At 40.1% G+C, this 14,377-nt stretch overlaps 1 protein-coding gene across 1 annotated transcript; it reads right to left on the reverse strand.

Moving 5' to 3' along the window:
* Positions 1-591: 591 nt before the first annotated feature.
* Positions 592-8,002, reverse strand: HS3ST5 (heparan sulfate-glucosamine 3-sulfotransferase 5). Its single transcript, XM_030809591.1, has 2 exons — positions 7,863-8,002; positions 592-3,318 (listed from the first exon to the last, which is right to left on the reverse strand). Exons 1-2 carry the CDS (start codon positions 7,967-7,969, stop codon positions 2,385-2,387), a joined length of 1,041 nt encoding a protein of 346 aa, XP_030665451.1. The 5' UTR covers positions 7,970-8,002; the 3' UTR covers positions 592-2,384.
* Between the last annotated feature and the right edge of the window lie 6,375 nt (positions 8,003-14,377).

A 14,377-nucleotide genomic window follows, 5' to 3' on the forward strand; every position in this document is an offset into this window, starting at 1 on the left:
GATTTAAAACAATTCTCAAATTTACTTAGGAAGTGGAACAACTAGAAATCACAGTGCTTCCCTCCCCCTGCCCCTGAATATGAAGAAATACTGGCTTATTGAGATAAAAGTTGGCATAAGTCAAATAGAATCTTACAATAAAGTCTGATATACACTATTGGTAGCAGTAGCAAAGTCTAAGAAAAATTGGTAACATATAAGATGATTACGGAGAAATTTCAATTTATTAACTTTTTTTTTATTCCTCTATGAATCTGGGAAAAGATTACCATTTTTTATTTTACTGATGGAATACCTGGTCTGAGTTTTTGAAACATCTGTGTTCCAATGGAGCATAATTTGACAGTTACTGGCACAAAATCATATTGGCTATATAGCGCTCTAAGAATACTTCTATGAAATTAATGATAATACAGTGATTGTGTCCTTGAACATTGTATTCAAATAGTTTATACTGATGGTTAGCAGAGAGTTGAGGCCCAGAGAAATCTGACTGTAGGATCCTTATATTGACTTCATTCATGGCTTAGGGGAGAAGTGGCTGACATTTAGACCTGAGGCTCTCATTCTAGTGTCATCCCACAGTGAGGGAGGAGCTGGCCTGCCCGCATGTGTTGGTGTCATGCCTGTTTCAAGCTGAGAGAACAGCATCACTGCTAATTCAGACAATAGAGATGATTACCAAGGTGGTGGCTTGAGAAGCAATATATACCGACACCGGAGGGGAAAGGGCTATTTATTTAGAAAAGTTCACCGTCAAATCACTGGACAGGATAAACGACTCATGGAGAAAATCAACACTTATTACAATCAAAGGGGAATCCATTGTAATTTTCTGATTTCCCTAGGCACTGTCACTGTGATGTTGAACAAAACTCTCTCAAACATCTCCCACTGGATTAGCAACTGTGATTGTGAGAAAAAAAAAATCCATCTTTTTATTGTCGTTGTTAATACCCCTTTCCACATTTTACTGAATATATTTAAGTATAATACAGTGTATCTGATGTTAGCGAGGCACCAATTTAGCATTAATTTCTCTGGATGGAAATATGAGCCATATGTTTATGTTAGTAATGGCAACACTAGGCAGCTGAATCCTTTCAGAGCAAATTGATATATTTTCAACTAACAGGGAGAATTCTGAGATCTTGTATTCATTTTTGAAGCATCAGCAGCTTTCAGTACAGAGTTTTCTAATCTTATTTTATTTAATTTCTCTACTGGTCTAACTCTGATTAGAGGTTCAAATAAAATGATGATTCTTCTATGCCTTGATTCTGTTAAAATATTCCTTGTCTCTCTTCCTGAGCAGCAGCAACTGCAAGTAAATTAATTGTTACAAAGTTGTAGCAGAGCAGCACTAGGGTTCTTTGAGGTGGCTATTATACTTGATTTCCAGATAGTTGAGGTTTTTCTTTTTTAATATACTCAACCTCGCTTCATAAATACATTTTCACAAGGGTACAGAAATCCAGCAGGGAAGCACATCTTTCCAAGTGCTCTCATATGCACGTAAACAGCTTCCATTTTGGAAGCCAGCAGGGGGCATGTAAAACAAAATGAGTAAAAAAAAAAAAATTGCACATAGAGTAATTTTAATCCATTCCATTTTTAAATACCACAATAAATTTAATTTTCACAATAAATTAAATAGCCATATTCGGTTTACAAAATAGAATTACTTAGTGTGAAACCAGTATTTACAACAATATACATTATGTACATGACATTTCTCTCTGTTGACATACAACATGGAAGTAAAAGGACTTGACTTTCCAATGTGTGATTGACATGCTACAAGTGACACCATGGTCCATACAAGAAAACAATAGTGCAAAATCACTACAAGAACTTTGGAACAGTGTCAATTTTATGAGATAAGACATTCTTTTAAATAATAAGAAAATAGCATTTTCTGTTTTCATGGCACCAATTCAGCATTTGAATTAAAGAGCCAGCTTTCCCTTAGGAAAAAAAAAAATGCATCACTGGATCCTCTACTTCCTGAAGCTTCGCAGCCATTGGTACATTTTCACACATTTATCTTTTGGCTTAAATCTATGAAAATGGCAGGTGACAAATTCTGAATCAAAGGAAGACTAACTCTGTGAGAATAGCTGAAGTCACTTTCTCCCAATACCACCACCTCTTCTTTTTTGTAAATAGCTGAAAAGATGCGACTATGCAGACAGCAATTTTTTTTTTTTGTAAGTTTTCAGTAGAAAAAGAACTGATCTTATATTTGGTCACACACTGCGTATGTACAAGTATACATGGAAAAATGACTTGGATAGCTCTGCCTAGGAAAAGTGCATATTTTAATCTACAGGAGACATTGTGTGTCTCCAGGCACAACACATAGTGTTGTATAACATATTATTTTAGGGCCAGTTCAATGTCCTCCCAGTGATCTGGTAAAATTTTTGATTAAAAGGATGAAAGAATTTGCGCAATTTAGTAATGACAGAGGGGTCCACCTCTGGATGAATGCGCCCCTTGCTGCCCGCCAGGCACTTATTAAAGATAATATTAAACCTCAAGCAGTAAAACCCTCTGGTAGCATTGAAGTATAAATTGTATTGACTTATCCTTGGAGGCAGATTTAAGAACTTCTCCACGAGCTGAAGTTCTGGCAGAGGTTCCGTGATGAGGCGATCTCCATCGACGACATGAAATTGCTCAATTGGAAAGTATTTCAACCACCTTTCCAGATGTTTGGTGTAGATGCTGGTTCTTACTGCTTTGTATTTTGTGTTCACTTCGCATGTATTAGGGTCTATGGCCAGCTTCTCAAACTTGTAGTAAGTTTTGTTCTTCCTCTCCTTCCCCTCTAGCACCTGAGTATAATCAGAAATAGCTCTTGTGGTTGGCTCCCTGACAATGATCAACAACTTGATGGATGAGTTCATTTTGTAAATCCTTTCTGGAACCTCCTCTGTGATAAAATATGCTGGGCTCTTTTCAATTGTGATTTGCTGAGGGTAGGAAAAAGGCATCTTTTTCCTATACCACTCAATGCCCTTACCATAATTCTCATCATTATCAAAAAAGTGGATTTCTTGAGAGGCTTTGACTACTGCCGGATGTAGGTTCAGCATTTCAAGCAGGGCCCTTGTGCCGCCTTTCCTCACCCCAATGATAATGGCCTTGGGGAGCTGCTGGACCAGGTCATGGAGGCGAACCTGCTCCTTGGAAGCATTGCCTTTCCGGAACTCGTGCAGCAGGCCACGCTTAAACTGCAGGGTGCGGAGTGGGAATTCAGCCTGACTGCGGGCTCCACCCAGTCGACCTTCAATGGGGCAAATGGGTTGTAGCCTGCAAGCAAGACAGAGACACTTTAAGCTCATTGCAACTAACTTCTCATTTTTCTGGTTCCCCAGTCAGACCAAGACTTTAAATGCATAAATAAAGCCACTGGTTCCCAGCCTGCTGCAATCCATATGAACATATGTTTGGGAAATTTTATTTTAAGCAACCATGTATTAAATGGAGCACACATAATTGATGAGATTTTTTTATTAGTGCTCCTTAAAATTTTTTTATTCACCAAGCACTTAATTGACTACGGCATGTACTTCTGTTCGCAGTACAGGATAGATAAGTGACACCAGCCATACTAATAGCTTTTTAACAGCTCACCAGTTAAAATCATTAAGAAAAAGTGAAAGGCAGGAGATTATAATCTTCAGCTGGAAGGTGGAAGGGTAGCAGGGAGGACATGTGTTTCACATTTCGTGTGGTATTATTTTCTTGCAGCTCAGCAGCACTCATATGGCTCTTGAAACTCTTTGAGATATAATCTGAAAGGAGGTCCCAGTTTCTGTCCCAGGCTGTTTGCGTCATCAACCTGCAAAATTCCAATCTTGGAACTTGCTGAGCTTTTCATTCTGAGACTCTCTGCCCTTGGCCTTGAGGATAGCCAGAAGAATACTATATTTCTTCTGCCTCTCTTTCTCTATCTAAAGAGGTCAGGATTATATTTCCACTTTGCTGAATACAGGATCAAACCCAGTTGCCATCAGCAAGTGCTGTGTATCACCTACCACACCTGGGACCAGGCATCAACAAGACCTTGACAGGGCCAGAAACCTCAAGACCTCATTGCCAAGCCCATCAAAATCAGGAACTCAAGCTCTTAAAGGAAGAAGTGCAATGGATATAGCCAGAAAGGAGGATTTCCATTTCAATATTATCCTGAATAGTGAACAACCATCTCTGCTTTTCTCAGGGAGAAAGATGTGGTAACAGTCACAATGATAGCAGACGATGGTGACTGTTTAATTTGTCATGGCTAACATACATGGTTAGCAAACTGAGTTTCCTTTTAGGTATAGTCTGAATTGAACTGAAGTTCATTATAATTTCCGTAAGTTGATCTGTGAGGGCATTTTAGCCTTCTTGGTAAAATTAAATAATATCAGTCAAAAAGGCTGTTAAACCAATTCTTACACTTGAAAGCTTCCAGTTATTCTAATAATTTGGAATCTGTGTCTCCCCGTCTGTGGCAATGAGGCTGTTGCTTGCTTTTCCCAAGAGACTGTATTGCATCTTTCTTGTTTTCTGAGATGAGAAACAACCTCAAGGGCATGCCCAGTGATATGGTTTGGCTCTGCGCCCCCACCCAAATCTCATCCCGAATTGTAATCCCCACATGTCAGAGGAGGGGCTTGGTGGGAGGTAACTGGATTATGGGGGTGTATTTCCCCCTTGTTTTCATGATAATGAGCTCTCATGAGATTTGATGGTTTAAGACTGTGTGGCACCACCCCCTGCAAGCTCCCTCTCTCTCCTGCCACCATGTAAGATGTGCCTTGCTTCTCCTTTGCCTTCTGCCATGATTGTAAGTTTTCTGAGGCTTCCCCAGCCATGCAGAACTGTGCGTCAATTAAACCTTTTTTCTTTATAAATTACCAGTCTCAGGTATGTCTTTTAGCAGTGTGAAAACGGACTAATACACCCAGCCTGTTCTGCAGAATTGAGGAGCATGGTCTTGGTCTGTTCTGTTTAAACAGCTATCTATCATAATGCTTAAGGAAAAATATCAATGTATATTACTTTTCATGATGTTTCTTTTTTATGATTTTTAAAACAACTCATGCTCATTGTGGAAAGTGTGAAAATATAGACAACTTTTTTTCTCTTTTTTTTTTTTTGAGATGGAGTCTTGGTCTGTTGCCTAGACTGCAGTGCAGTGGCATGATCTTGGCTCACTGCAATCTCCATCTCCTGGGTTCAAGAGATTCTCCTGCCTCAGCCTCCCGAGTAGCTGGGATTACAGATGTGTGCCACCACGCCCAGCTAATTTTTGCATTTTTAGTAGAGACGAGGTTTCACCATGTTGGCCAGGCTGGTCTTGAACTCCTGACCTCGTGATTCGCCTGCCTCGGCCTCCCAAAGTGCTGGGATTACAGACGTGAGCTACTGTGCTTGGGCTAGACAGCTTTTAAAAAACAGGATTTAACCCGGTTAATAGTTTAGAGAAACATGAATTTTGTTTTTATAAATTTGTTGAGATTACTGTACTAGGGCTTTAAATGGAGGATATAAAATTATCAATAGATACATAGGCAAAGATGCTTTTAATTGTGACATTGATTGGAATAATACACGTTCATCTTTCAGTTCTTCTTGGATTCTGGTTGAGAATTAGGCTCTAATTCCGTAAGGCATCCATTGGTGGATTTCTGTCCTAAGCACCTAGAATGATGCTAGTACCATCCTTGGAAGAATTGAGGAAACAGTCACTCAAATTCTCTTTTGTAGGATTTAATTCTCTCATAGTACCCTGGCTGAGAGTGGCTGATATAGACAGTCTCTGCTTTGTTTGAGGTCAAATGGAATTTCCCCACTTGTAGAAAGGGTCATTTTCTTTCTTTTCTTCCTTCCTCTATCTTCCACCCTGGGAGATCACATCCTCCAGAATAGTCGCTTTTTGGACTCCCTAACTCAAGATAGGATGTGAAAATATGAGAAAATATAATATTCTTTCCCACTTCTGAAAGCATAGATTCTGAGTATGGGTCCCAGACTGAAAAATCATACAGGTTTAGGATTGGAAGGGATGGTAGAAGTAACCTCTGCCTCTCTCCCAGAAAGCAGGGTCTTCAGTTACTGGAGGGTGGGCCTAAATAAGCCTGTGTTACCTTCAGACATAATCTCAAAGTCTCAAGTGAGAGGCTTTTAGAAAGCCCACCAAACAATTCAATTCCAAATAAAAGCTATACCCTTAGAGACTAGAGACAGAGTTAAAAAAATGAAAAGAATCATCAACTAAATAATAATGCATTAGTGATCATTAGATCAATTACTAAGTAAAAGGTAAATGATTGGAAGCTAATTAAAGATCAATTGGGGAGGGCTGGATATAAGAGTTCCATTACAGAGGTAGGCCAATGGCACCACCTCAAGGCTTCTCATTAACCATCAAGTGCTACTTTAGGAAACTACTGGAAGTCAGTGAGAAGCTCTGATTACACTTTCAGGGTAGGTAACAACTAGTGAGTGAGACAATTACTCAGGAATTTTGAATTGAGAAGCATCAGAGGAGTTCACTTTACCAGTCAAAATGACACCAACTAAAGGAAAACAAGGACCACTGCCATGTTATTACTAAATAATCTAAGTGATAAGGTCTACAGATTAGCTTAAATTTTGGAAGGAAAAGAAAACTGAAAGGAAGAGATTTTCATTTTTAATTTTGTATGTGTTTTCACTGACTGTGAGAACTGAACTCATGGAGAACACACTTCAGTCTTTCCAGTGCAAGAATTAATTTTAAAGGGCCGGCCAGGCACAGTGGTTCACACCTGTAATCCCAGCACTTTGGGAGGCCGAGGCAGGTGGATCTCCTATGGTCAAGAGTTCGAAACCAGCCTGGCCAACACAGTGAAACCCTGTCTCTACTAACAATACAAAACTAGCTGGGTGTGTGGCACATGCCTGTAATCACAGCTACTTGGGAGGCCAAGGTAGGAGAATAGTTTGAACACGGGAGGAGGAGGTTGCAGTGAGCCGAGATTACACCATTGCACTCTAGCTTGGGCAACGAGCGAAACTCCGTCTCAAAAAAAAAAAAAAATTTTTTTAAGGGCGAAAAAGGAAGCTTCACATTTCAGAAATTAATTTCTCTGTCTTTGCCCATTAGACTAGACATAGAACACACCAGAAACATTTAATGTGAAGCCAGCTGATGTTGCTGGGACTTCTGCAAGTCCAATACCTCTCAACTGTTTGCCTATTTAGAGCTAAATCCTAGCACTGTAATTTTCTCTCCATGGATTTCCCATTGCTTTCTGGGCAATTATTCTGAGCAACAGTCTCCTTGTCTGGTGCGTTCAGCCCCTGAAAACCAGAGCTAATTAACATAGTTAAAACTCCCCACGCCTGCGGCCATCTTTCCAGAGCAATGGATGGCAAACTCGGTGAGCTCCTTTAGAGGCTCATACATAATTTTAATGCTCCTGATAGCACATTAAGTGTCCATTCGTAAATTTCAAAAGGAAGATACATAGATACATCATCACTGTTTTGCTACAGCTAGAGGTCAACACCAGATGCACACAGACCACACTGAGCTCTATTAAATGACATTTTTACTGTACACAGCTTTATCCCTTCCCTGAAAACAAGTGTCAATGCACACAGAATACAAATGGATCTTGACAGAACATCTTGGTTTGAGCAACTTGGATCTCTCTCTTTTAAAGGCTCAATAAATCAAAATCAATACTGCAGAAAAGCATGTTTCCTGGGAATTTCGAAGGAGAAAAACAAGTGGATAGACTTAAAATTATGTCCTAAAGAAGTTTAAATCAAGACTTAAAGTCACAGGGGTATAAGCATGTGTTTTAAGCACCCACCTATCCAAGCTCCCAACTCTGGCGACTAGATACAGGAGACTCCCAACGGCAAGGCTTCCCAGCACCAGGAGCTTCTGTCTCAGCCACGCCTGCTGTTTGAATAGCATGGCCCTCCATCAACCTTCAGGACTGCTGCAGCCTGCGATAGAAGGACTCATCAGCAGTCATCTCTTAGAAGCTCTGTTGGTTGTTACAGAGCTAAGCAGAGGTGGAAGACAGGTGATAAGTGACACTGCACAAAGGGCAGATCCCATACCAACTCTCACAATTGTCATGATGTAACAGGTATTTAGCAAAACTTACCTTTCTTTTCCTGGACCATGTAATAAGATCAAATACTAACTCTAGGGGGAAAGATAATAACTAGACAGAACCTGTTAGATAATTGTCAAAGTAAATTAAAAAATGCATGTAACATATAGTGTGTGTGTGTGTGTGTGTGTGTGCGTGTGTGTGTGTGTATAAAATGATTCAAAGAATATGGATAGAATGAGCAACTTGGCCGGGCACTGTGGCTCAAGCCTGTAATCCCAGTACTTTGGGAGGCCAAGGCGGGTGGATCACCTGAGGTCAGGAGTTTGAGACCAGCCTGGCCAAGATGGTGAAACCTCGTCTCTACTAAAAATGCAAAAATTAGCTGGGCACAGTGATGGGCGCCTGTAATCCCAGCTGCTAGAGAGGCTGAGTCAGGAGAATCGCTTGAACCCAAGAGGTGGAGGTTGCAGTGAGCTGCAATCATGCCACTCCACTCTGGCCTGGGTGACAGAGAAGACCTGTCTCAGAAAAAAAAAAAAAAAAAAAAAGGGCAACTTGAGGCTTAACAGCAGAGCAACCATAAACTGAAGGCTCTGCTTCATAATAACAAGGTGAATTTGAAATCCCAGTTCATAAGTTATCATTTTGAGCACAGCAATGACATATTTTAATTACATATGTTTTTGTTTTGTTTTAGTTGTGAGTAGAAGAAGGGGGTGAAATCAAAGTGATACTGAAGTTATCAGTGGTAACTATCAGGATGTCACATGTTTGAGGACAATGGCCTTGGGGAACCTGATGTTTCCCTCCATGTCCTCTGCTCAGTCCTGGGTTCTGAAACATGTTCAGACTAGATGCTTTTGCTATATGACCTCCCCTAGCTGTCAATGAATTTAGACAGGTTTGGTGATATTGGTCTCACTCTTAGATCATGAAAGAAGCTTACGTGGAAGCTCTGTTCTCGTATACCTGAAATAAGGCCAGCTGAGGAGTGCAGGGCTTTACTAGTGCTGTTATTAAATTTTGGGGAAAAATGCAAGCTCCCAATTCAGCCTTTCTTATTAAAAATAAATCCAATCCCCCTTTCAAGATAAGATTGTTTGCCTCTTATTGAAACTCAAAATAGTAACCCAAGAAGGAAGCTATATAGATAGCAATGAGTCATGGTTAGAAATTGTTTTGCTGCAATGATATCGCTGTATTGCTATGTGAAGATTTTCTTTGTGCAAAAGGGATATACTAGGATTGAGTGATTGATCTATTCATTTATTAATCAAGAAATCACTGAATTCCCAAAGCATTTTCAACTATTATACTAGGTTTATCGGCGATTTGAAAACAGATCCCCAAAGAGTTTTAGTCCTTAGAAAACTGATAATGTGATTACGGAATCATGAAACAACCAGAGAACAATACCAAATTACGATAATGTATGAGTAAGTGTTGGGAAAAGAAAATTAAGGAAAAGATGAGAGAATGTGGGCATGGTAAAATTTTTTTTTGTGTGTGGAATGTACTATGTGAATTGCTGAGGAGATGGTAGGAGGGCATCCTAAGAGGGAGAGATAAGACCAGCACTCATCCAACACACAGTTGACAAATACTTACGGAACATGTCTTATGTGCTAGATTCTGTATTGGGTACTATGGAGAATAGTGGCCAAATAAATAGACATGTTCTTGCCCTGTGGAGTCCACAGTCTAGTGGAGAAGACAGGCATTAAGCCTACATACAGGATTAATGCATACTTACAAATTGTATTCAATATGACAAAGGAAAGTTACAGGATCTAGTGAGAAAGAGTAATAGGAGGAACCTACTTCAGTCCTTCCTGAAGAAGTAACACTTGGGGTGACACCTGGAGGAGGAGGAGCAAGGAGGCATGAGCGAGCAGAGGAACCAGCTCACATGAGGGACTGAGGAGGGAAAATGCTCGGCTTGTTTAAGAAGTGAAGGCAGGCAGGTGTGGTTGACAAAGGTAGAGGGAAAGAGAGAAAAGACTAAGAGTATAAGCAAAGAGAGAGCAAAAACAGGTAGGCTGGATGAGCCTGTGGTTTTAACGTAACAGGGCTTGCCTTGTGTTTAAATAAAATGGGAACGAGAAAGAGAGTGAGGTTTCTTGAGGCTTACTGTGTAGCAAGGACATTGTCCAGGTGGATTTCAGGAAATTCTCAAAAACCCTATAAAGTAGATGGAGTTATTTCCATTTCATAGGTCAAGTGAAGCTCACAATTTTTTCCAACTTGCCTGTGATCACACAACTGACAGATAATGTGAAGTCAAGACAGTTACCTACGTAATGTGATTCAGAGCTTCACTGAAAGAACCAATCTCCTGTCTACAGGTTAATGTCTGAAGTCCTCAGTTAGACCCACGTGCTTTGGGCTCTGATCCTTGTTGAAATGCAAATACTGCAGCAAGTTGCAGAACAGGGTGGCAGAAAGAAAACTGTGTTCAAGTCCCCCAATTAAATACTCCCGTTAGTAATTCTATGATTTTGAGGTTGGATTCTCTGGGGTTTCCTTTTCTTATCTACAATATGAGGACCACTTCTGGCTTCCCCATTCCATAGTGCTGTAGTAAGAATGAAATGAGGTTTCTACAAGTGACATTACTATGTAAAGGTTTATTAGCTTGCCAGACTAATGCAAAGGATTATGTGTCATTTGTTTCTTAGCATGACTGAATTTAGTGTGCATTCACAGATGAGTAGTGTGAGGGAAGAAAGCTTGTCTGTGGCTGAGCTGCAAAGGGAAGGGATGGGAAAAATAAAGGAAAAATGTGCTTGCCCCATGGCCTTTGCAAGGGTCTCCAGCCTCATACAGGGGACCAATTCAGAGGTAGGCTAGGGAAGTTATCGACCTCCTCTGCTATTTAAACATAGTGCCCACGCCCTCCTGCTTAAAACTGTACTGCACAATGCTTCGTCCACTTTCACCAGCTACTTGGTCCACCTGTCTGTTTTTAGCTCCAGTCCACCCATTCTTTAAGGTCTGGGCTATATCACAGTTCCTCTGGGAAGCCTTCTCCAGCTTCCAGTCCAGGATCATCACCCACCTCCACTAACTCTTGTTCTTTCAGTCAAAACCACAGTTAGGCATTTCATTGTGCATAAGCGTTTGAATTGTGTTAGCTGCTTCTTTGGTGTGCATTATCATCATCTCCTAGCAATGGGGCAATGGACTAAATCTACTGACTGACTCAGAAGCACTAGAAAGCTTACGGAAAGGTACTAAGCCCAGAATCTGCTTTGCTCCACAGGCCAGTGATTCTCTATGGCAAGTTTGCAGAGCCTTTAAAAGACACACACTTGCTACCACCCTCAGATATTCTGATTCAATGGGTATGCATTAATCTTGTATTTATAAAACTAGAACAGGCCGGGCGTGGTGGCTCATGCCTATAATCTTAGCACTTTGGGAGGCCAAGGCGGATGGATCACCAGCTTGGACAAGATGGTGAAACCCTATCTCTACAAAAATACAAAAATTAGCCAGGCGTGATGGCAGGTGCCTGTAATCCCAGCTACTCTGGAGGCTGAGGTGGGAGAATCACTTGAACCCGGGAGGTGGAGGTTGTAGTGAGCCAAGATCGTGCCATTGCACTCCAGCCTGGGTGACAGAGCAAGGCTCTGTCTCAAAAACAAAAGCAAACATAAAAAAAAACAAAAAAACTAGAATAAAGTTATAAAGCTTATCGTTTTCTACTATCTTTTGTATCTTCAGTCACCAAGGTCAGTAAAAATGATTTCTCCTTAATTTCTTCTTGCTTTGTGATGTGCAGGCATTTTGTGCCTCCCTTGTTCCTTAACATTTGGGTATGCTCCCCTTGTTCATTTTCTATGGCCCTGTATAGTACGATTAATCTTCCTAATATAAGTTATTTTGTCGCTCATCTATTTTTGGTTGTTCACTGGATCAAGTTCAATCGCTTCCTCTTGAAAGTCTACGCCCTTCCTTCTGAGGTCCCAGTGTGGACAGTCAGCTTCTCACCCTCTTAAGTCACTCACTCCAGCCTCTGAGACTGTCAGGTCAGCCCCTGCACTGTTCTCCATATGCCTTTTCTCTTATCTCTGTGCAATCATCAGCTTCCTTGCTGTCCTGGGATATCTTTTCTATGTCTCCTCCTTCGAGACTTCCAGATCCTACTGGTGTCTTCCTAGGAAGTGATCTTGATCTTGGTGGATGTGGAGTTTAGGGGAAAAAACCCAATACACATTCCACTAGTGGGTAGGAATGGGTCATGTCCATTGTATAAATAATTACAGGACCAAAGGGCAATAGCTGGGCTTGGGAATAAAACTCGCAAGGCTTTTGCGTGTAGGGGTGAGTGAAGTTATAAAATGATCTCATGGTTAAACTGTTCAAGTTTAGCAGATAGGAAAAAGAAGAAAAACATGACAGAATGTGAAGCCTGCTGAAGAAGTAGTGCAAGATTTAGGAGACTATGACGAAAAAACTGTCAGCATCCAATTGCAATGCACAGGTCATCTGGTATATACTAGGCTATTAAACCTAACTCTCGCTTTATGATAAACCCAGTTATTACCATAGACATTTTGCTCTCTGGGATTAGATACTACTGCCAGCCTAGCTTCTCTGTGCCTGAGATGCCTTAAATATGCCTACTGAGGTTTCTCTCTTCAGGAGACCTGATTTCGCCAGCATTTTGTTCGCAAGGCTGCTGGCTCCTTACACTGCCCCCTCTGGTTATGGCAGGCCCAGTATGCATTCCAAGGTACCTTCCTATCTACTGTGACAATGAGAAAAACTAATATTTTTATCGAAGATCTCAACTAATATGAGTGAGTCACTCATGTTGAAGTGGAAAGACCACTGGATTGGGAGTCAAAAGACCTTGGGTCACATTTTGGTGTGGTTTTGTGAAATTTGTGAAATTTTCTGAGTTTTGTTTTTCTCATCCATAAAATTATGATAATAATGTCTATCTCACAGGGTTCTTATGATGTGAGCACTGAGTAAAACAGTAGGATAGAACTTTGGGAACATTTGTGCATTGTGCAAAAATGAAGCATAACATAATTAATGGCTTCAGGAGGTAGATTAATTATTGCAATGCATTTTACAGAGAAAAAGAATAAAATAAATGCAGTTTTCATAAGTAGTATACTGGAATTATGAAAAATAGGATTTTAAAGTATGAATAACTTTTAATGGAAATTCTTGTTAAGAATTAGAATGCTAATGCTCTATTTTTTGTTCAAAGCAAGATGGTGCATGCATACACACACAGTCAATATTTCTCTTCTTGAGCTGAAATCTCTTGGAATTTTTGAGAAATGAGGAGGCCAAGCCAAAAGTTTCTAATGAGGCTGTCTAGCAGACGGAAAGTGAAATCTCATTCTGTTTTGTAACCAGTCTCAGACTATGTGCTAAGATACAATATCATAGCAGCTCTGAATAAAACTTCCCCAGGGAAAACCAAAGATATCTGGTTAATTTAACTTTGAAAATGCCTCTTTGGTTTTCTATAACATTATAAAGCATTTGAATCTGCCAAGATGGTGTCTTAAAAGCTGGAGATTGTTGCTTTTGGTCTAGGAATACAAGACAAAAAGAAGGACACCATTTGATCCTTATGGACAATGCTGTTAAATTGGGTAGAATGTTAACTGCTTCTCCAACCCCGAAATCCCATCCCTTTAGCTATGCCAGCTTTAACAGATATTTTAATAATCTTTCATCAAAGCAGTTATACTGGTAATGGGAAATTTATATAAAACTAAAGTTTTTTTTAAAAGTTTATTATTTCTTTTTATATAAAAAATGCTTGAAGACCTACAGTGACATTTAAGCTCCCCCCATCCACAGTTTTTAATCTCTCAGTGTCTTTCATTTTGCCTGCCAATAACAGCACAATTAGTTTCTTCAGACTCCTAAAGCTTTAACAGACACGGTATCTTGGCTGAACAAAGCAGAGTATCTAAATAACAGAGTATGTGGCCAGAAACGACAAATTGTAGAGACATCTGGCTGTTTCTCTAAAGCAGCACTAAGCAAAGAAACAAATGAGTCCCCAGATGAAACAAAGAAATAAGGAGATTCAAAAAAAATAATAATAAAGATGTGTTCAAGTGCTGCTCAAAGGCTTGTAGACATGGTTACCACAAGCCCTTGGTACCAGTAAAAACAACAAGAGGAACAATAGCAGCAAAGTTCATTAAAAACGACTGAACTTATATAGCAGAATTATTCCAAGGAAATCATAACCCTCTTTTGAGTATTAGCTCATTTATCCT

Source organism: Nomascus leucogenys, chromosome 3 (genome assembly GCF_006542625.1).
Source record: "Nomascus leucogenys isolate Asia chromosome 3, Asia_NLE_v1, whole genome shotgun sequence".
Lineage (NCBI taxonomy): Eukaryota > Metazoa > Chordata > Mammalia > Primates > Hylobatidae > Nomascus > Nomascus leucogenys.